This window comes from Phocoena phocoena, chromosome 18 (genome assembly GCF_963924675.1).
Source record: "Phocoena phocoena chromosome 18, mPhoPho1.1, whole genome shotgun sequence".
NCBI lineage: Eukaryota > Metazoa > Chordata > Mammalia > Artiodactyla > Phocoenidae > Phocoena > Phocoena phocoena.
Window position 1 is genome coordinate 70,794,566 of NC_089236.1, and position 24,307 is coordinate 70,818,872.

At 39.9% G+C, this 24,307-nt stretch overlaps 1 protein-coding gene across 2 annotated transcripts in view; it reads right to left on the reverse strand.

The window, feature by feature from the left end:
• The window catches only part of NALCN (sodium leak channel, non-selective), a 277,231-nt gene that overhangs the window by 12,394 nt on the left and 240,530 nt on the right, over window positions 1-24,307 (reverse strand). For both annotated transcript variants that reach the window (XM_065895809.1, XM_065895808.1), the window contains 11 exons: window positions 21,910-22,016; window positions 14,400-14,520; window positions 14,217-14,315; window positions 10,547-10,640; window positions 9,932-10,038; window positions 9,653-9,727; window positions 8,838-8,957; window positions 4,795-4,863; window positions 3,708-3,856; window positions 2,339-2,432; window positions 548-680 (listed from right to left, as the gene is read on the reverse strand). In XM_065895809.1, coding sequence (XP_065751881.1) covers window positions 548-680; window positions 2,339-2,432; window positions 3,708-3,856; window positions 4,795-4,863; window positions 8,838-8,957; window positions 9,653-9,727; window positions 9,932-10,038; window positions 10,547-10,640; window positions 14,217-14,315; window positions 14,400-14,520; window positions 21,910-22,016 — 1,168 coding nt within the window. The remainder of the gene's footprint in view (window positions 1-547; window positions 681-2,338; window positions 2,433-3,707; window positions 3,857-4,794; window positions 4,864-8,837; window positions 8,958-9,652; window positions 9,728-9,931; window positions 10,039-10,546; window positions 10,641-14,216; window positions 14,316-14,399; window positions 14,521-21,909; window positions 22,017-24,307) is intronic.

Here is a 24,307-nt window from a genome sequence, read left to right on the forward strand (position 1 = left end):
ATCACCTACATTATAAGCCAAATTATTAAAGGGCTTTTAGTATGGTTTCCAAGTTGGCATGTTTTACACTTGGACTGAGCTATTTATCCAGCTTCCACCTTTCCAAAACACGCATCCTGTGTCTAAAGATGCTCGTGCCAGCTGGCTTCAATTCTTAGTTGAGTTCCAAGGCAGCTTTTAAAGGTCAAGTTGAGTTCTGGATGGTCCCACATCTGGGGGGACAGTGTATATCTTTTGAAAAAATAAATGTGATATTTCAAGGCTGGAAAGGTAGCCTTCCCTGGTATTTGTCCAACTGAATCCATGAGAAGGGCTTTTGAAATTAATGATCATAATAAATAGAACAACTCTTCAAATTGCAATCAACTGTCATTTACATGCCTTTCAAAGGTCTTTTCAGCTTCTGGACCGAGGGGCAACAATTTATAATTAATGCCATAAAACACCCACCCCAAGCAATCCAGGATAATTACTTGGAAATTGTACATAATTATCTAATAACCTGAGTTTAAAGAGATTGAAAAATAATTCAATGAACATCACTTACCTACAAGCAGATTTAGCATGATGTAGGCAATGATGACATAAAATGAACAGAAATACATAAGTGCCCCAGCGTAATTCCCACAGTCTGTTGCCCAGTATGTAAATTCATCTGGAGTACAAAAGGGGGGCTGGACCTGTGGGCCCGTGGCGGGGAAGCGGGGGGACAGGGTGAGAGGAGAGAAGATTACAAATTTCCGTTAACTGACTGTAGTTGTGAACATATTCCTAACGATATAAAATATAAGTAACTTCAAAGTGATCTTTCAAAGGCCCCATACATTGGGTACCTCATCTGTAGCAAAAATCAAAAAAGAATATTTCATTTATACTATGCTTTTGGTCTTGTAGGATCCCAAGTTCATTGCCATTTTAGAAGCACAATGAACATGAACTCCCTTCCTTCAAGAGACAGACACTCTTTCTGCCACCTCCACTAGCCCCAAAGAGTAAGTAGTCACTGTGATGCAAAACGCAGAAAGTCAGAGAAAAAGGTGTTTAAAAAAAACTCTGACTTAAGTAATGGGTTAAGATTTAGGAAGATTTGCTACACACAGCAAATTCACATTCAAACTGTGTAAGGAAAAGCCAGTAACCCTCGTTCTTGGAGCATCGTTATGGAATATCATTAAATGGCACAAGATTCCGGTTATCAAAAGCCTCCCCATTCTTCACTGGCCCAGTAAAACTCCCAACACCTCTGAGGAACCTTCTGGTTTCTTTCAGTCAGAGAGACTAGCTCTTTCTTCTGCATTTCCATGGCATTCTGCTTGTTTTTATCTAGAATTTATTTAATTCTGCCTTGTATTATTTTTGATTTGGTGAATTCTGTCCCCACTCATTCATGCATAAATTTCCTGAGGTCTTCCTATGTGCTAGGTTTATGCCCAGTGTTGGGGACAGGCTGGTGAGCAGGACCCAGACCCCTTCCCTCTGCCATGAAGCTGACAGTCTAGAACCCTGCAGTCCAGCATGGTAGCGGCTAACTCCACGTGGCTATCTAAATCCAAATGCACGTTCATTAACATTCAATACAATTAAATACAGTTGAAAATTTGGTTCCTCAGTTGCACTAGTCACATTTCAGGTGCTCAGTGACCACGCATAGGTGGTGGCCACTGAATTGCCATCTTTGCAGAAATTTTTTTTAACAGTTGGTCCGGAGGGTGAGAGGGAGCTGAAATAAACAAGCCGATAACTCACTGCAGTTGTGCTACACACTACAAAGGAGAAATACAGAACACTGGGAGGACACAGAACCAGCAGCCTTAGCGTTGGGTAGGATTCCTGAGGGAACTGAGCTTTAAACTGAGACCTGAAGGATGATGAAGAATTAGGCTCTGGAAGTGAGGATAGCTGAGGGAGAGTATTGCTCAGAGCCCCCGACATAAACTCCTCGAGAATGCCTTGGAATCGCTGAAGACCGAGCACCTAGTACAGGGGCCAGTACAAACCAGGGGCTCAGTGAATATCTGTTGAATTAAGTCAAAGAAGTGGAACTCTCCTGTTTGTACTTGACTGCCAAAATGTCAAAGATGGGAGGGAAAGAACAATGCTCACATAATGCAGATTTGTTGAATGGAACTACAATAGCTCGACTTGGGTTCACTGGAAATTTTTCCTGTATGTCCATGTATTGTAATGTAAAAGAATGCAATTTTACGGACTAGAGGGCCAGGATATGTGTTTTGTACACAGTCTAGATGCTACAAGGATGGTGCTGCCTATAGTGTATCACCAAAGAGTTTTATCTGCTTCTAAGTGAAGGCATCGCGAGCGATGAGGGGACGTTTACCATGCAGTCATGCATAATCTTGTTCCAATCTTCTCCTGTGACAATTCGGAACAGTACGGTAATAGCTTTGCCAGCTGAAGAAAAGTTTGCATGCCTAATTTAAGGAAAAAAAACCAGAATGTGAGTAATATGGTTTGTCATGTAAGGGTTGTCACCACCAAAACACGTGGATTTTAGAGCAAATGTGATTGCTAAGTTACCATTTCCAAAGGTTACACCCTCTTATTTGTTTCTTATTTATACTTGCCTCCAAGTATAGCTATCTCAATAGTCCAACCCTAGCATGGTGCCAGCAGTTTATTGCCATTCATCTTGAATGACTGAGAAAGCAAGCGTTGACAATTAGAAGTGATTCCTTCTTTTATGTGGATTATGCTATAAAAGATGGGGCCACCATATATCAAATAAGTGATCTCTGCAACAAGACACGTTTGTATTTAATTTTCTGTGTAAGGACTTAAAAAAAAAAAACACTCAGAAATGGTTCCACAAAATTTAAGACAATCTTTGGAAAATGCTTTCTACATATAACAATTTGGGGGTCCTAACTTCCCATGTTTTGCTTAAAAAAAACAAAGCCATCTCAAAATTGTTTAATTAAAAAAACAATGTATCATTTCTGGCAGTATGTGGATAAAAGAATTGCTGGAATTCACCAGGATATTAGAAGTGGTTATTCCTGCATGGTGGTGGAATTATAGATTCTTTCTGTTTCCTTTTTTTTTTTTTTTTTTTTGCGGTACACGGGTCTCTCACTGCTGTGGCCTCTTCCGTTGCGGAGCACAGGCTCCGGATGCAAAGGCTCAGCAGCCATGGCTCACGGGCCCAGCCGCTCCGCAGCATGTGGTATCTTCCCGGACCGGGGCACGAACCCGTGTCCCCTGCATCAGCAGGCGGACTCTCAACCACTGCGCCACCAGGGGAGCCCCTGTTTTCTTTTATTTCTGAATTTTCTAACAGTAAGCATGCATAGTTTCAATGAGAAAAATGTCATTTAAAATTTGGCCATTTTATTTTGTTTTAATTTCCAAATGATTGCTTCCCCCTCCCCATCTTTGTCTAAAACACATGCAGATATGTATCCATGATTTCATTACTAAAAACGTTTGCTTAATATTTGAATAGAAAGATAAATAGGGCTTCCCTGGTGGCGCAGTGGCTGAGAGTCCGCCTGCCGATGCAGGGGATGCGGGTTCGTGCCCCCGTCCGGGAAGATCCCACATGCCGCGGAGCGGCTGGGCCCGTGAGCCGTGGCCACTGAGCCTGCGCGTCTGGAGCCTGTGCTCCGCAACGGGAGAGGCCACAACAGTGAGAGGCCGCGTACCTCAAAAAAAAAAAAAAAAAGAAAGAAAGATAACTATATACCAACCTGTTAATGTTCTCTCCATATTTCACAGTACCAAATAAGACGACTCCAGCAAAAGCATAGCACAGCAGCAGCAGGAACATCCCCACTATGATAAAGAAGCTCTTATACATGCTGACGACCACTGTCAGCAGGAGCATCTTTAGCGTCACCTGTGTGGAGGTGAGGGTGGGGGCGGGGATGCGGAAAGAGAAGGAGGGAGGGGACATTCATCTCATCAAGCCATGGTGAACCCGGGAAGTAAGTAACAGTTAAGCAGTCTGGCACAAAAGTGATTCTCAAGGTTATCACTTGAAAGTTGCTTCCTATCTGGTATTAAATTCGAATTTTATTAAATACCATTAGACCTAAAGAAATTCTGCTCATATTTCAAACTTCAGCCTCTTTGGCCAAATTAATAAAAGTTCCACCACAATATTTTAAGCCTTCTATTTTTCTCTTCTCTTCCTTCCTCTTTATTATACAGGCTGTGCATTTTTGGCCAATAGCAAGCAGACCCAGGATTCTTCCACAAACAGACGATCATAAAAACAAAACTAAACGATGGTAAAATACCAAATAACCATCAAATATTTACCATACTGATTATGTGGATATATGGACCCTACATGAAATAAAGTTAGTAACAAAAAAGAAAACAGTGCTGTGAAAAATGAAAAATATATGTGGAATGTATTGAACATTAACAAAGAACATCAGTAAATCTGGACTCATAGGATCATGAATATTTGTTAAAGATGATTCTTCTTTGCAGTAAAATTATTTAACTTTATTAAAAATAAAAACAAAAATAAAGAAGCATTAAGAAAGACCATTAGTCTTTGCTTTTGTGCCTGACATTTTATCTCTAGTTGATGATTGAGTTCACTCAGAAAATTAGAATAACTAAAATAACACAAATGTCAGGAAACGAATCACAAGACAATTAAGCTACCGATTCATTTGATTATTTGCTCATTTTGACTTATGATGTCTAGGAATTTGTTAACTCCAGCCCTGGAGACCCAGAAGGGCAGCTAAAGTCAGTTAGTCATCACTCCTTTCTTCAGTGTACACGTGACCTATGGCAGCATCTTCACAGTGTACTTACATGCTTCCCGCAGATAGAGAAAAACCGGAAGACAATCACACACGCGCCCATCATGTAGGTGTACGCGTTCTGAAATTTAAACAGAGGAGAGCCTCTTGCAATTTGCACGAAAAATCTTGTTACAGTTCCATTTTTCATTTTAAGTCTTCTGTGAAGTCTACTGAATAATGAGTTTAATAAAATGTGAAAATTCCTCTAAGAAATGTATCTTAAAAAGGTGCTGAAAAGGTCACTGCCAAAACTCATGAATAAATATTAGCTATAAAATCAAATCTTACATGAAACTTTCGTCTCTGTTTTGCTCAGCTGAATTCTGTATTTTAAAACTTATTTTACACAAAATAGTGACCAGGTCCTTTGAGGAGCGAGAAAACCCTAGGATAACAATGCAAGTGAAGAAGTCGAGGGAGACAGGAGATAAAAGAATCCTGGCTTCCTTCTACAACCAGAGGGGGTGCTGGTGTTGGAAAAGATTGCCAGGGATCAGTTTCAGCTTCCTTCTCTCTGAAGGAAGCTGAAGCCGGCCACATGCACATTCGTCTGAGATGATTTCAGAGAAGTCCTCCCTCTTGAATACACATCCAGCTCTTCCTTCAAGTGTGTGGCAACACGAGATGACGTGGTAATATCTCTTGCATGGATACCAAGGGGGAAAGGGGGGTGGTAGGAGGAATTGGGAGATTGGGATTGATACATATACCCTAGTGATACTATATGTAAAATAGATATCTAATGAGAATCTACTGTAGAGCACAGGGAACTCTACTTAATGCACTGTGGTAACCTAAATGGGAAGGAAATCCAAAAAAGAGGGGATATATGTATATGTATAGCTGATCCATTTTGCTGTGCCGTAGAAACTAACACAGTATTGTAAAGCAACTATACTCCAATAAAAATTAATTAAAAAAAAAAAAGAGAAGACTCAGCGTGCTCTATGACTAAGAAAGCTTCATCTGAGAACAAAGACCCCACCGGCTACAAGTGCAGTAACGACAGTGGCATTAAGCTGATGCCAAGGCGTGATTATTCCCCGGGAGCCTTGCTTAGTCAAATGACAACAGTCACAGATGGCCCCCAGGAAGGGAAGATCCTTGGTGAGGTGCAAAGAAATGAATGTGTCTGCACAGAAGCATCTCTGGATGGGAACAAGGACTGCGTCTTCTTTCACAACAGTCCACTGCAAAATAGAGTGGAGAAGGAATGACCTTCCAGGACCACAGGTTCTTGGTGAAGAGCAGAAGCAGTCAGGCAGAGGCAAACTGGCCTTTCGGGTATGTGATATCCTCTTTGGGGACACCCAGAATTAGAAAGTTTACTCATTCTCCTGTTTGGGCCGAATAGCTTTTGGCTACAATTTGTCTAGAAAAAGATACAAACACGGGCTTTGCTGCTCCTCTTTTCCATGTTAGCTCAGAGCCTATTGTAGATACCGTCTCTCTTTGCATTCTGGAAGGGATGACATCCCACAGCTTCTGAGATGATGACTTAATCCTTTACCTGGACTACAAGCTCCTGAGAGGTCTGACACCTCTTACCCAACCAGATCTTGTGCCACGTTCCCCTCGCTCCTTCTACTCCAGTCATACTGTCTATCCTCCCAAACCCTCTCATCATAGGGACAGCTGCCTGGAATGTTCTCCCCTCACCCTACAGACTGATCCCAATCATCACTCCCTCAGGGATGCCTTCCAGGATCTCTCTGATGAAGCCATCGTGCACTCTCCTGTGTCATCACAGGGACACGTGTTTCTCCATCTCCCTCACCATAGCTGTAATCCTCACTGACCTGGGGGCATTTGATGAATACCGATCTAACATTCCAGGCTGTGAGGTTCATGAGAGCAGTGACTGTCTTTGCCCATTACATTCTTCTCAATTGCTGGCATGGTGACGTGCAGCTTTTTAGTGCTCTGGATCCTTTGTCGTTTAAGGAAATGGATGTATGGACCCTACATGAAATAAAGTTTGGGTGACAACTGTTTTAAGGACACTCAGTATCTTCCTGAGCACAGGAATTTCATCCTAAAGCAAAGCCTTTGTGGTGTGTAAAGGGGTTCTCTGTGTTAGTGTAACTGAGCAGGACCCTATGGGGCCTTCCCGTAACAGAACCTCCTGCCCCCCCAGCCCATGTCCTCTGCCTGACTCCTGTCTGTAGAAAAACTTTAGCCAAAGAATAAATTTAATTGGAGAAGTGAGAAAATGCAGAAGCAAAGGAAAGCAGTCAAACAAGACAAAGTAATAATAGTTTAGCCATTAAACAAAGTCAAGGACCTTTAGTTCCTCCTCAAGGGCTATAAATAATATTCAGGTCACTATATGACCAATTTCAAGATGATTGTCAGAGCTGACAGTGCTGTTCTGCACATAGCCCCCTCCCTCAACCTAGACAACCCTGAAACTCCCCTTTAAAAGCTCTCGCCCCCTGGCTGGCAGTGGGGAGTTGGTTGTTTGGGACATGAGTCCACCTTCTCCCCAGATTGCTGGCCTCCTGACTAAAGCAACCTTTCCTTTCCTACCGACACCTGTATCTCGAGTATTGGCTTTTATTTGGCACCTATGTGGCAGCCAACATGGGGCTGGAACCCATGACCTTGAGATTAAGAGTCTCATGCTTTACTGATTGAGCTAGCCGGGGTCAGTAACATTAGGGATTATTTTCCTGCATGACTCTAACACTGGAGAGGATGGGATACTGGACAGAAGAGCAGGGCAAAATAAGCCCACCCAATTACTTTTGGGTGGGATCAAGGAAGACTAAAGAAGAAAGAAAGAAAGTATTTATAATAATGTGTTATGGGGGGGGATGGTGGGATGAACTGGGAGATTGGGATTGATATATATACACTAATACGTATAAAATAGATAACTAATAAGAACCTGCTGTATATAAAAAAAATAATGTTATGGGCTTGTATAATCTTTACAGTTAGAAGAAGTTCAGATACTTGACCTTCATAATGCGCATATGGACTAGGTAAATTATGAAAATATACTCCCAGTTCAGAGCAGGGAACAAAAGATCACTGAAGACAAATAACTTGATTGAAGTGCTGGATTAGGAACCAGGTCTTCTGGACCTGTGCTGTCCACCATGGCAGCCACACGTGGTCAGTGAGCATTTGAAATGTGGCCAGTCTAAATTAAGATGTGCTGTCAATGTGAAATAGGCACTCAAAGATTGAATACCAAAGAAAGGGTGTAGCCTCACTCCTTCATAATTTTTACATTTCTGACATATTGAAATGATAATATTTTGGAAATGGTAGGTTAAAAATGTATTATTAAATTAATGTCATCTCTTTCTTTTTTTATATCTTTTTTATATGTGGCTCCCAGAAAAGTTAAAATAACATCCAGGCCACATTTTATTTCTATTGGACAACACAGCTCCTGATCACAATCAAGTACACCTATGGTGTAGAGTCTGAGCTGAATGGAGGGTGGGGAGGCTGAATGCATTTTAGGCAGAACAATGAGAACTCAGGTGTTGAGATGGGGAATGACGGCTTTCGAGAAATGGCAGCCGGGTGTCTGGGAGAAAATAAGGCAGCAAAGTATCAGAGAATCATACCGTGAAGCCCTAATTATAATGTAGTGGCACGGAAGCTACACTTCCACTCAGAGAACTGGGTTCAGGTCCTCTGATTCTGGCTTGTGTGTGAATTTAGGCAGGTCTCTTCATCTCTCGGTTTCCATTTCTCTCTGTCTGTCTCTCTCTCTGTCTCTCTTGTTTTTTATCCTTTGAGAAAATGAGGGTTAAACCAAAGGATCTTGAAGGACCTTCTCTTTCTGGCTTGCAGGCTCTAGGACTCTGAGGGGTCAGCTTTTGTCTGTGTGAAGAGTGCGAGTGTGTGCACAGGTACACATGTATGTGTGTGTGTGTGTGCAAGCATGTCCGAGGGTCCGTCAGGGTCAAGGCTGAATTTTAGGGAGGTTAACCTGACCCTTGAGAGTAGGCTGACCTGGAGTGAGATGAGACTGGAAACAGGGTTACCTGAACTGAAATTACCAACTAAAATAAACTTTAGTGATGCGCTTACCAGGAGGGCAAAGTGAAGTACCACCCAGACAACGCCGAGTGACGTCACCAGAAGATCGTACCTATTTCTTCTGCTTTGCCAGAAGCCGGCAGGTGACATCGCTATGATCTTCATTGTAACCTGGGGAAAAACAATGAAGACAATGAACTGAGGCTGAGTGTTCAGCCTATATTTAAATGTACTAACCTGAGACACATTACTTTTTGAAAGGATGTAGAAACCAAAGAGAAGAATTTACTACTGATGTGTCTGTGTATATATGTAAATCTATATTCTCCACACTCTTTTCTCCTTTTTCTACGACTAGTTCTGATAGCAAGACGTTTTTCTTCCTCAAGTAAAAGACCATAGATTTCGGGAAACATCAACCGGTACAGGGTAAAATAAAAATCTGCTTGCATTTCCAAGAAGATTGCACTGGAAAGCAATGTGACGTGGACCACATATTAAAATAATCTTGTCTGGGCCAACTCCCTCTGCTACCACATTGTAATTTGAGTCCCTGAATTACAGTGGTTTGTGCCGTTTGCTGTAAATATTTGAACTCACATAACTAGACAGGCCAACATTCAGATACAACGTCAACAGCAGTTAGTAATTCTTGCAGTTGGAAAAATGGAAATATAAAGTGAAGTCTTTGTTCAAGCGAAGCAGAACAGCCTGAAAAGGAAATATACTAAGAGCATTCTGTTCCCCAAAGAGGACTTCAAAAGCAACGGAACGCGGAGGTGAAAGGAAGTGCTGTGGAAGAAGGACGCTGTTTTGCTTTAAAATGTGCACTGCAGCCCCCAGCACCAGTTGACTCATTACTGTACCTCTAGAACAAAGATGAACGTGAAAACGACCGACATGGTTGCCAAAGGAACAGTCACTGGGTCCTCGACGTCCCACTGTAAGAGAAACAGCACACACGTCTGTGCCTGCATTCCATCAACACGGAAAGACTTTCCCCTCTTCCACCCATCTGAACATGATTGTGAATTTAAATTTTTTATAAATGTAGACTGTGAGTGGACATGGCTGCCTGCAATGTTCTTGGACCCACCAATGAATAAAAAAATTCATTCCCAGAGTGTTAGGGTGAAATAGAGTACCTTGACGGACAGCAACACCGACTGGGCCAGGACGAGTAATGCAATTGTCCTCTTAAAAAACGGATGCTGGGTTATGTCATACATCTTAGCTCTAAAACCATCATTATCTGAAAAGAAAGGTTTAGGCAAGGGCATTTTAGACATCGGTCACATTTACGTTCTTGCCTTTCATTTTCTTTAATGCTCGTCTTAAAACCCATTACATTTTTTTTTCTCCTACAGTTCAATCTACTGTGAAGTGTCTTGCAGGAATGGCTGGGTCTGAATATTTAAAACGACGGTGCATGGCACCGTCTGCACTGGAAGGAGATTCGCATCATTCAGTTTCTGTCAGTTTAATACATTTCACTCATATGTTTAAAAGGCAAGCACAAATATATTTATTTAACAATTCGTTTTTTCATTAAGGCTTATCCTGAGAGCACAGAAGCACGGCCTTTGGGTGGTTGGTTTTAACAGCCTATGGAGAGATCTGTAGTTTGGAGCCTGTTTTTATATTAACTTCTGCACAGTCGCCTAGTGGCCTCATGATGATTATTTTAATTGAAATCTTAGACTCCTGGGGACCATGAACACTAGTGCCCAACATGAATAAAATCAGAGCATCTTTGATACCCGGGCGAGGTGGCAGATGAAGAGGCTGTGCTATCTTCAGGCGGCTCTTCAAATCTTCCCATCTTCTCTGATCTACAGTCAGCAGAGCCGTCCCCTTAATAAACAAAGGAAAACAGAGAAAGACCTTTTGTCATGTGCTCCACACCAAGGACATCGCAAATGCGCTGCTGACACAAACAAGATTAATGTGGGTTTAAAACAAAGATATTCTTCCTATACCATGGTGGTTCGATAAACAGGGTCAGAATTCTCAAACGTGGTCTTGAGAGAAGTTCCAGAAAAGAGGGCCGGGGGTTCAGAGAAGATTCAGCAGCCTTCAGTTGGCATCTTTGAACATGTATAATATTCAGGTTTGGGAAAATCTAAAGAAGGTTTTCTACATGATTAGATTTTCTAAAAGAGATACTCTCTAACAGTGGTTAGTTTCCTTTCATAGTAGAAAAAGCTGCAGCAAAATGATAGCTTATCAATGCTGCTGCTTCTGGTTAAGGCTATTGTGTGTTTTTAGAAATCATTCTGTTACATGCAATTGTGAAACTATTTTTAGGTGGTATGAGGTCAGAGAATCGCATATTTAAGAAATTTGTGCTGTGACAATCGGTTAAATGAGATCAGATATTCTTTGTTATATAATAGAGCACATCTTTAAAATGCACTTGAATATATTACATTACATTTCATTACATTATATTACAAAGGCAGAAATATAATTTAAGAAACTGGGGAAAAAACCACCTCCCCTCTCCCATCCTGCCTTTCCTGACACAGAGCTAACTATCTTTCAGGGGAATGTCCTCCTCACTATGTTTTCAGACTTTGGCTGCTTATGTATATATAAATATACAAGAATGTGTTTGTTTTTAAATTTATAAATTTCTGTAATGGTATCCAACATGTGGGAATTTACGCAGTTTGTTTTTTACTATTTTTTTTTTTTGGCCGCGCCCCGCGTCTTGCAGGATTTTAGTTCCTCTACCGGGGATCAAACCCAGACCCCTGCAGTGGAAGCACAGAGTCCTAACCACTGGACCGCCAGGGAAGTCCCCAGTTTGTTTTTATCTTCATTGAAAATTACATTTTCCATACAACTAGATACTAGATCTGATTAGTTTATTTGAACTGATCACACAGTATCCCACTGTACAAATATATCAGAAGTTATCATTTTAGGTTTATGGACTATAAATGATGCTGCAATAAACCCACGGGTACTGTCTCACGGTAAACATCTTGCTCTGTGGTAAATCTCTAGGAAAGGAACTGCTGGGGTCTCAGAGTTTACACATTTCCACACTTACCAGAGATTTCCAAGGTGCTATCCAAAGAGCAATAACTAAGAAAATTGGTTTCATTCTACAAGTGTTCCCATTTCCTTATATTCTTGCCAATACTTGACTTTATCAGACATTTTAATTTGGTCATTTGATGGGTGTGAAACGTATCTGATTTAGTTTTAATATTAATGAGACGAAACATTTTCAATGCATATATAAGGTGATTCCTGTGTGTTCCTTTGTAAATTGCCTGTTCATATTCTTTGCTCATTTTTGTATTTGGATATTTCCTTTTTGATGTTTTGTAGAGATTCTTAATATATTCTGGATACTAATATTTTATCAGTTATGTGAGTTGTAAGTATTTAGTCTTAGCTTGCTTCTTTTTTTTTAAAATTTTGCTTAGTGTGTCTTTTATCATTTGGAAACTTTTCCTTTTAATGTAATCTGACTTACAAATTTTTTTCTTTATGGATTTCACTTTGTGGTTAATGTCAAGAACTCTACAAGTACTCCAGGGTTAAAAGCACATTCTCCATGGTTTAAAAATGGTTTAAAATTTGCTTTTCATAGCTGGGTCTTTCATTCATCTGGAATTTATTCTTGAGTATGGTGTAAGGTAGAAATGTCAGTTTAATTTCTGAGACCTAGACAATTAATTATCCCAGCACCACTATGGATGGTCTCAGCTTCTCCACTGACTTGTTGTGCTACTTCTGCTTCATATACACATGGGTCCCTCCTAGGGCTTTCTGTTCTATTCTGTAAGCCTAACTTTCTATCCCTGTAACAATTATGGCACGATTATACTTACCATAGCTTGTTTTTCCACATTTTTGTTCATGCTCACCCCCATAAGAGTCTTTTCAATCTAATTTATTTCAACAAACCAGTTTTTCTCACTCTTGAGCTTTTCTATAAGTTATTTTGTTTTCCATATCACTAATTTTCTGTTCTTTTATCTTTGTTATTTTCTTCCTCCCATTTTCTTCTATTTCACTTTGTTGCTCTGATTATAATTTATTGATTTGTGTATTTGGCATGTTAATCATCACTATTTGATTATTCTCTAACATATACAATTAAAAGCTATAAATTTCCATCTAATTACTGATTTATCTATACCTTGTGAGTTTTAATGTGATTTTTATAAATGATTTATCTAAATGCTTTGTGATTTTCTATTCTGATTTCTTCTGTAACTCAAAAATTACTTAGGGCTTCCCTGGTGGCGCAGTGGTTGAGAGTCCGCCTGCCGATGCAGGGGACACGGGTTCGTGCCCCGGTCCGGGAAGATCCCACATGCCGCGGAGCGGCTAGGCCCGTGAGCCATGGCCGCTGAGCCTGCGCGTCCGGAGCCTGTGCTCCGCAACGGGAGAGGCCACAACATTGAGAGGCCCGCGTAACGCAAAAAAAAAAAAAAAAAAAAAAAAAAAATTACTTAAAATGCAGTCTTAATATTTCCAAATTATGGGGAATTTTTTGCTATGTTTTAAAACTGTGATAGAGAACATGTTGTGTACATTATCAATTCTTTGGTAATTATTGTTTTATGACTTTGTAGATGATACATTTTGTACTTAATACATTTTGTACTTGAAAGTAATACACAGTCTCAAATTGTCAGAGACCTTTATATGTCCATTGGACCAAACGTCTTCATTGTGTCAAATCTAACATGTTCTTTATGTTTTGATTTATGAGTTTCTTAGAGAAATACATTACTATCTATCTTTCATCGGATTTTGGATTTGCTAGCTTTTTAAAATAATTTGGTTAAATATTGCTTTGTGGGCTTCCCTGGTGGCACAGTGGTTGAGAGTCTGCCTGCCGATGCAGGGGACACGGGTTCGTGCCCCAGTCCGGGAAGATCCCACATGCCGTGGAGCGGCTAGGCCCGTGAGCCATGGCCACTGAGCCTGTGCGTCCGGAGCCTGTGCTCCACAACGGGAGAGGCCACAGCAGGGAGAGGCCCGCGTACCGCAAAAAAAAAAGAAAAAAAAAAAAATTCTGAGTTCACCTACTGAGTTACACAGAAGCAACCAATTTACACTTAGTGAAAGGCATATTACCTGCAATCAGTGCATCGGTTTCAGCTACTGTATTTTAATAACTTGCTGCACATCCTTTCAATTTGAACAATAGGAGATGCGTTTTTCAGTCCTCGGCAAATTAATGACACCATTACCAAAAGAGGAAATTTAGCAAGAGAATTGTGCTCTGAAATAATGTGCCTGAAAGGCAGCAATGAGGTAGCTTGTAAAATAGTTATAGAGATTATTTACACCGGTCACTTTACAGTTTAATGCGACTTCACGCCGTGTGTGGAAAAGGGAACTCAAAATGAGCGGCTAGGAAAGAATAAACGCTGCGGAATTCAAACTAAGAATTCTTACCTTGTTTTCATTGAAATTAGCAATAACTACTCCAACAAAAAGGGTCAGTCCAATCATGCAACCCAGGAATACGAAAACATGAATATAGATTCCATGCATCTGTATAAATGAAAAATACGGTTATTCATCAAAGCCAATGAAAGCAGCTGTGGTAACATTCAAAGGATTCCAGTGCGTGCTTACCGGACCCACACGATGAATAATAACATCCCTCACTTCCACCCAGCCTTTCAAGGAGAGAACTTCAAACAATGCCAGCATAGCATTGCCCACATTGTCAAAATTAAAGTTCCGAGGATTCGCCCTGCAAGTCAGAAAGAGGAATGTTCCGTGGAATTCCAGTGAGAAGCACCCTGAGGCAATATCTATAACTCTTTCCAATCTTGGTTGCAAAGTATAGGCACTTGGAAGGTAGGTTCGATGGCATTTGTTTGCGAACTCATAAGAATGCATCAATGTGTTAGAATTTATTAATTCTGCAGTTAATTATTAGGCAATGATGGGGTGTTCTCAATCGAAAACAATAAAATGCTATGTCCCTCGACTTCTAGCTCCAGAGGTTGTGCGATGTTTCTGGCTGGTCCTGATTAGTATACTGAGGACTTTCTGGTTAGAACTTGTGCATGAGATTCTTACAAAGGGGCCTTGGAGTTTGGATGTGAATTTTGAAATGGTTTTACATTAGAAAACCTTCCTAAAGGCATGAATTACAAATCCTGGTGTTCGTACAGAAAGTGTAAAATGAGTAGAATTTGGCCACTTAATTCTGTGTCATCACGTGAGCAGCATGCTGTGACCTAGTGATGCTTTAGAGGCTCCTGAGGTGACACATACCCTGTGTGTCTCCAGATCACCCCCTCCCAGGTGGGTGTTTTTCTCTCATTAACTCCAGATGTTCTCAACAGATACTTCGTGTAGACCCCAGTGTATAGTGTGCTGTCTACCGCACAGTTAACTCCTGAGTTCTAAAACATTTTGGACCCTCTATTTTTGGGGGGTCAGGGGATGTCTCATTTCTTATTTTTCTGACGTGTATACTTTTTTCTTTCCACTAACATCTTTCTACTACACTGCATCTCCCCTAGTCATTACAGGTCTTAGCTAACATATTTGTTAACGGAAGAAGATTTCCGTTTTTTTTTTAATCCCCCTTTTCTGAGGCTATTTTAAATAATTAAAAGATTTAGACAACCACATGCTGGAAAAATCATGACTATCAACACATTTCCTGCATTTGATGACCTGAGCCCAGGATTATTGACTAGAGTAGGCCTACTGAAGCCTAGCTGAATTATATTTTGATAATTTTTTTTTCTTGCTAGCACATTTATCAAAAGTTAACCTTCACAGGAGGCAACATTCTAGGGGGAATCCAGTTTAGTATTCTTCTACCACCTTTTATGGTTTTCAAAACTGGAGACTATCATGAGATATACTTTTATAAGTTTTCTTTTTTTAACACTAAATATGTGGGAATCTAATAAGAAAACATAAAACTGAGACTGACGTATTTTTAAAGGTTTAAAGCTGATTGGTAGAAATGTTTTCTATATAGTAAAAAAGCCCCAGTCAGAAATTAATATTTAGGGATTCTGATTTATATTTTTTAAGTATGAAAGACAAGCATATTCTCTTGTATTTTTCCAACAATCTTTCCTTTTGGGGGTTTCAATTAAATTTAATATATTTTACAGCAGACAGACTCTGTAAGGATTCTACAGATGCCACAGTTTTCTTGAATAAGGATTTTTTTTTAAACCAAGTGAGTCAGCTCTCAGATCTGATGTTGAACTTTCTTACCCATCCATTTTCTTTATGTAAAAGTGCTTTTTTTAGCTGAATTTGCAGCAACCCAAACTATTCTCATGTTCCACATCCTTTAGAAGTTAGAATATGTTAAAATACACTTTCAGGCTAAAGCAAGAAAAGTAAAATGGAGAATCATAGACTTAAATTGCTGGAAGAATATACCACATTAAAAGTCTCAGTTTTAATCATATTGGATATGTTTATGCTTTGTTCATGATACTAAAATTGGAAAGTCTGAAACTTTACCAATAACTACAGAGGACTTCAACAAATCCCAAACACAGTCCATTACTGTCATTTTTCCTGTTGTCCTCCCTTGATCTGGAAGGCTATTTAAATATTATCTTTCCTGGTTAATTTTTAAAAGATTACAACATTGTCTATCCAATTCAGAAAAATGAAGAATCAGTTCTGACCTCACAATCTGAGTTTTCTACCTCCCAGTGACAAGTGCTCCAGGGACCCCAGGTCATGATAAGGAGAGCTGCTTCTCCTCTGGGAAGATGGGGGTGCCATGGAGGAGAGGAATCTAGCCTCTGCCCTGGGATGTGGAAATGCAGGGGATAACATGGGCCAAAATGGTACCCTGTATCTTACACAGCTCTGCCGTCTAAACAAATCAGAAACTAGTACTTCCTGGAATGCAGACTGCTTTTTGCCTCGCTCTTTGGTAATAGCAATTTGAGTTTCCACAGCCTGCAACAATCTTACCTCTGCCTCGCCCCTCACTCTCACCTGCCCATGGCTCCTCCCCCTTTCACCTGCCTAATTCCTATTCACCCTTCAAGAGTTAACTGGGTGTCTTCTCCTCTAGGTCCTTCTCCCTGGTCCAGTCATTGTTTGGATTAGCAGCCTCTGTCCTGCGTGTACCACTGAACCCTTTGCCTCTCCGTACCCTAGAATCAGAGGCTGATACATCATGGAGCAAAAGAAACTTAAAGGTAAGCCTCAGGGCCCCTCCCTGACACAGGTCCCTTCCAAGACTCAGGAAGGGGCCCAGGAGTGAGTTCACATAGTCATATGTTTCTGTTAAACTTAAAAAAGCAAAGTAGTTTTATATTCTTTTTCTTAGAGAGTGTACCCAAATTGTTCGAGCCTTAGACTCGACAAAAAAAATCTGATCTCTTTCTGCCTAGAATGTATCGCAGTGTAATTTGAAATTACCTAGAGGTAAGCTTCTGGTGAACTTCAAGTGAGTTTAGGGGCTTATTTATGTAGCATTAAAACTTCAGCATATTGTATTAAATTACTTTAAATTTTATTTTCTGTTCTCCATTGGACTTCTAGCTCTTAGGTGTCAGAGGCCATAGCTTGTTCCCAGTGACAGCATAATTCCTGGTGAAGAGTAAACACTTAGTAAATATATTTATTGTAAAACTGAATACTTTGTTGATTTCTCTCCCTTGCATTTCCTTTTCCTAAATCCCAGACCTCTGCTTAAGACAAAACACACAATATTTATAATATATGATATGTTTAATCCTTTTTACCAAGGTAATTTTTATCTCATCAAGTCTGAGTAATTTGGAGGAAAATGAATGTATTCATCTGAAGAGAGAATGCAGAAGCCCAGACTGTCCCCTGAATTAGCTAGTGCATATTTATGTCCTAATTATAATTATCATAGCATTCCTCTAGGCTAATTCCCAGATATAAGTTATTTTCTTAATCATAAATTAGTCAATGTAAAGTTACAAAAATTTCAGCTGCTAACTCTTGACGAGATTATTAGAGAAACAAAATGTGAAAATTATCATGGTTACAGTTGACATTTATTTGATGAAAGATTTATATTTCACTAAAACTAACCCAAGTCACAATATTCTGAACAAATGGGAAAAGCTATTGTGATAACGTTCAAGTGATGTCCCTCTGTTTGCTTGTGCTTTTAAAATGTCATTGAACTTGAAGTCCTTAATAGCTTACATAAAACATTACATTTCAGTTAGCTGATTTTAAAATCTTAAGAGAGCTGGTTTTATGGAACAGGTTGAACGCCGTAGGGTTCAACCGGAAACAGCTTACTCTCCTCCTAATGCTACCTTCCAGTGCATCCTACTTGCTTCCTGACACCTTGGGGAGAGCCCAGAGCTTTTCGGTATATAGTCTGCCTCATTCTAAAATGCCCACTGCATTCAAACCTGTACCAGGGTCTCACCCTCCGCAGCTCAAGCATGACCCGTGGTCTGAGGAGGGAAAAAGAGTGTCAGCCACTCTAACCCACTCCTCCTCTTGGTGACTGCCTGGGTCTTACAAGAAGCGGTGGGATGCAGCTGGGGTTAGAGACGTCACATCTTGTGTGTCTGACTCCGCTGGACTGTGGCCATTGGCGCTCTCTTCACAGCAGTTCCTTCACACAGTTCCTTCACGGAACTCATTTAGGTGTTCCCAAGAAACACTCCATGTTTGAACAGTGTTTCTAGCTTCTGTGAACTTGGCACTTGAGCATTTGTCCCACATACAGACGCTGGACGCACTTTGTTCCAGACACCCGGTAAGATGCCTGAGTCACCCTTCCTGGCCTCGTGCCTCCCTCATCCTCCCCTCGACCTTGAGATGAGCCCTTTTCAGGGTGTGCTTTTCAAATACAAACCAACTAACCCAGAGTCCACCCCCCCACCACCACCACCAATCACCTCCTCTATCAGGCTGTCACACCCTGGGCCACCATCCACCTGCCCGAATCACCCCAGTGCCAGGTACCAGACCACAATGGATGGCCTCTATGCTCTAGAGCCCATTACAATTATTCAAACTAGCCATCCCTAAGTCCGCTTGCCCTGCCTCACCCATTCCTTCCCAGGGAAACCACAGTAAAGGCTCTTGGCCCCAGCTCTCCCCACCTCTCTGCCTGCTGGCCCACCCTGGTGCTTCCCCAGGTGGCCCCCCGTGGAGTGGCATGCCCCCTCCTCTTGGGAACGATGAGTAACAAGCTCTCTTTTCGGTGGTAGTGCTCTCGATCTGTCGGCCTTACTGTACCTCACATTTTCTATGACTACACTCCCCAGCACGAGGATGCCCCAGTGTGCTCTTCCTGCTATGAATGTAGCCTCTGGGTGATTCTCAGCTCCAACTCCTGGAAACATTCCCACAGCTTCTTCCCATAGGGCACCCTGTCCCCAGCACACAGCCCTTTGCAGCAGGGTTCCAACAAGAAGGCTCAGGTCAGGTGGCCCTTGGCAGGGATGACGTGGCCCTCCAGAAGCAGCAGATCACCCCGTCTTCCCAGATGGTGACGAGCGGCTTGCCCACAAGAGCCTCTCTTCTTGCCTTGTCAAACTCTGATATCAACTGGTCCTTCCAGGGGTCCTCGTAGGAAGAGGAGAAGCGCCATCCACCTTTCCCCACAGGGAAGGCGGCGTGACGCCATAGCACACTTTGCTCTTGACTTCATTCACTACCATGATGTTATCTTTGAATGCAGTGTTTTCTTTTACAGGAGCTGGGTGATGGATGATGTTTTAGTAAGTTCTGATGGGATTGGTTTAGTTGGCCTCTTTAGAATGTCAAGATACTTTAATCTCCCCTTGACCTCAACTTTGAGACTTTAGACAAAATTCCAAAAAATTTTGGAAAAAAATACTGATGTCCTGATATAAGTAAATTATTTACGGTATAATAATGAGTTTTACTCTCACAACAAAATAAACATTTTATGCTTCTTTAATTTTTCATTGTAATGTAAATTAGACTGCTTTTCTAGTTAACACTGGGATAAAGATATTCCCATGTGTTATATACTTCTCTACCCATGCTCAAGCCTCACATCCAAAATTAATCTTTTTTCCACAGTTCTTTGGTATTAAAAGAAAACCAATATAAATTATATTGAATTGTTCATGAAAGTGAATTTCATATTAGAGAAATGCCAAAGCAGGTAAGAACGAGTCCTAAGGGTACAACTAGGTGAAATGCTATTCCTTTTAAAGAGTTTTGACATTTAGTAGAGAACATCAATTGTGACAAAAGCAGAGCAGTTTCTGTGGTTCACTCATTATTCTAAGAGGTAAAAATGAAATAAAAAGAAAACAGATAACGATTTAAAAGGACAAATGAAGCTGATGGAACACTCTGTGCATCAGTGAAGCAGATTGAGAGATTTCATTCATAGTCATTAGGGAAATGGTTGAGAAAGAAGGTACCAGATACTTCTGGCTTTGATGTAAATGCTTTGAAAACTTATTTAAAAAAATTTTTTTTAAAGAGGCAGTTAGATAAAATCAATTGTGTTACTGATTATTCCCTTCCAGGATTTCAACAACAAAATCCTTCAATGTAAATGGGTTTTAAAATTGAAATAGTTTTATGATTTAGGCTTCTCTACAACTGTTATGAGGACATCAGATCTTCCTTAAAGATATAAAGTCAGTATGAGTTTAGTTTTAATTTGATTAAAATTGTTAAAAATTGGTTTAAAAGTTGAATTAAGATTTGATTAAAAATTGATAGAAAATCTTTTTTCTTTTAAGCCTCACTAATTTTCTAAAAAATTTTTATTTTGTTGAAGTATAGTTGAGTTACAACATTGTGTTAGTTTCAGGTATACAGCAAAGTGCTTCAGCTATATATATATACACACATATACATGCTTCAGTTATATATACATATATATATACACAGATATACATACATATGTATATGTATATATAAAAAATTTTTATATTTATATAAATTTATATATATATATAAATTCTTTTTCAGATTCTTTTCCATTATGGTTTATTACAGGATATTGAATGTAGTTTTCTGTGCTGTACAGTAGGATTTTATTTTTTATCTATTTTATATGTAGTAGTTTGTATCTGCTAATCCCATACTCCTAATTTATCCCCCCCATCCCCTTTCCCCTTTGGTAACCATAAGTTTGTTTTCTATATCTGTGAGCCTCTTCCTGATTTTTAAGTAAGTTCATTTGTATCAATTTTTTTTTAGATTCCACATATAAGCAATATATGATATTTGTCTTTGTCTTACTTCACTTAGTATGATAATCTCTAGGTCCATCCATGTTGCTGCAAATGGCATTATTTCACTCTTTTTTTATAAGCCTCACTAATTTTTAAAGCTATGTGAGTCCAGATATATACTTTAAACTATTAGAAAAATACTGCAGTGATATTTCATTAGTTTCATGAAGCAACACTGGGACTCAGTGTACCGCTTCCTCTCTTATTTCTTTTGTTTTTGCATCCTATTGTAATTCAGTGCTTTGCCTTGCATTACTTAAAATTATTTTAAGTAATTCTAGCAGAACTACTTTTAGTTTCATGCCATATTATACTGCTTTAAAACCTTATACTATATATACTTATATAGAACATGGATGGACCATGAAGGCCCATTATGCTAAGTGAACAAGTCAGACAGAGAAAGACAAATACTGTATAATCTCACTTGTGTGTGTAATCTAAAAAAACAAAACAAAAACAAAAGCAAAAGCAAAACCCCTCCGACTAAACTCATAGAAAAAGAGATCAGATTTGTGTTTACCAGAGGTGGGGGGAGGAGAGGAAGTGGAGAAAGGTGGTCAAAGGTACAAACTTCCAGTTATAAGACAAATAAATACTAGGGATGTAATGTACAACATAGGGACTATAGTTAACACTGCTGTGTGATACACAGGAAAGCTGTTAAGAGAACAGTACGAGTTCTCATCATGAGGAGAATTTTTTTTCTTTTCTTTCAACTGGATCTATATGAGGTGACGGATGTTAACTAAACCTATTGTGATAATCATTTTACAATATATGTAAATTGAACCATCATGCTGTTTGCCTTAAACTTATACAGTGATGTATGGCGATTATTTCTCAATAAAAATGGGGAAAAACCCCTTATACTGACAAATATAGCATTTTTCAGGATATTTTTCTGATATGCTTACCAAACACGGGGCACCCAAAATCCAGGTTTTTTCTCTCCAGGTCTTAATTTTAAATTCAGGTTCTTGGACACACTTACATTAATTCTGAATATTCCATTACAATCTTCCTAAAACAGGAAAAAAAATAAAAGGAGGAGGAAAAGAACCTGGTCAGAAAATGAAGTCAGAAAAGATAAACGATAAGAAACATTTTTTATGTAGAATGACAGAGGTCTTTTATATAACAGCAGACATGTGCATAGCTACTCAGCAAATAGTAACAAAGACTTCAGAGATAAGCAGGTGAAAGTTGATGCTGAAAATGTTAGTGAGTGGGCAAAGGATGTGAACTGACATTCCTCCAAGGGAGAGATACAAATAGCCAATGAGCACGTGAAAAGGTGCTCAGAATCATTAGTCATCAGGGAAATGCAAGTCAAAACCACAATGGGATACCATTTCCCACTCACTAAGAAGGCTCTCATCAAGAAGTCAAATAGCAAACTTTGACGAGGATGTGCACAAATCTTAATCCTCATACTAGAATCCTCATACACTGCTGGTGGGAATGGAAAATGGCGCAGCCACTTTGGAAAAGAGGGTGGCAGGTCCTTAAATAATTATAGTTACCACAGGACGCAGCAATTCTTCTCCTAGGTATCTACCCAAGAGAAATGAAACATATATTCACATGGAAATTTGTACATGAATGTTTATATCATTATTATTATAAATAGCATTATTTACAATAGCTCAAAGGTGGAAACAATTCAAATGCCCATCAATCAACAAATACACAAACAAAATGTGGTCTATCCATACTGTGGAATATTATTCAGCCATAAAAATAATGAAGTACTGACACATGCTACAACATGGATGAACCTTGAAGATATTATGCTAAGTGAAAAAGCCATCCATCCAGCACCACATATTATACGATTCCATCTGGAGACATGGCACCAACAACTCAAGCTTCATGGCCTTTAAATGTGAGCTGTGCCAAATGTTGGGGTATCTAGTTTCCCCTTTTCCTTGGGTTTGTCTCTTCTTTTATAAAGGTAAACTGAAGTATCCCCTTCATCCACATGACACGCTTGGCTTTGGCCTCTTATGTTAGGACTAGAAAAGAATTCGTCCAAATACAAAGACATGGGCCACTTCTCACTATGCCAATTTGTTTTGCAATTATTCTGCTTGTTCCTGATGCTCTTTTGATGGCTAAATTTTCTTAGACTTTCCTTACGAGCTTCCCACACAGACCTCATTGTTCTGTGGAAAAGAATAAATGCCTCATGGTATCTGTATGTCTGTCCGTCCACCGTGTGCCCTCCGTCCCCTATACAAGTCATTACTCTTTAGCTTGGGCTGGGTATGAGCAGATAGTGTAAAATCACAAGGCTCTTAGGCCATTATTACCCCCGAGTCATCCACTATTCCTACGAGGCTTCATCTTGAAACGTTTTTATTATCTTTCTGGCCTCTGTTCAGGGTGGACCTAAAATAACCCTTCTTTCCTTACATAAGCTTGTGGACTAATGCATCAGCTCATTATTACTGCCTTCATTTAGCTCATCTGGTACACCGTGACCTTTATACCATGTTCCCTGCATGTCTTGTCAGGTTTATCAAAATTCCTGGAACCTCTGGGAAGGGGAGTTAAAGGAAGCAGCGACCCGGGCGATACCTTGTGAAATAGCGTAAGGTCTGCCCATCCTAAGTTTGTCTCTTCTGCTCTGCCTCTTCCTGAAAAATCTCATTATTAACATGACTGATAATGTATTTTGACTGGACAAAGATGTTACCTATATTTTCTAAAAATTCGAGAGCTACTAAGCTTTATAATTAGAAGCCTCAAAATGTAGAAATGTCATAGTAGTATAAAATTTATATTAGACAGCGATGTTTGCTGGAAATATGGGAATAAGTGTTTTTTAGTTCAGCTCTGGTAGCCCTTTTGGAAACATCCATTTTAATGAGACTTAAGCATTATTTTACCTGGGTGGAAGAGGAAATACTCTTGCTAGTTTATACATCAGCAGAACTGGGTTCACTCCATTAACCTACTTGTAATATCGGGCAGGATTCTAAGAGAATGGGACAGTGGGCGATGCAGCAGATTGGCTAATTATTAAACAAACCCCGGCCCCTTTTCTACAAAATACACCACGAAACTACACATCACGGTCTCACATCAGTCTGGTGAGGCCACGCTCTTGCCAGTGGAATGTGGGATGCTTCTAGGCTCTGCCTGTAGTCCTCTGAGAGAGAGATGGTTTTCTGTTTGTAACTGCCAGCTAAACAGAGAAGACTCTGAAGACAGCAAAGGCTAGGGACACAGGACAGAGGAGGCATGAGCCACTGGGTGGTCATTTGGAGGAGAGCTGCCTGAATTATTCAACATGCAATAAATATATTC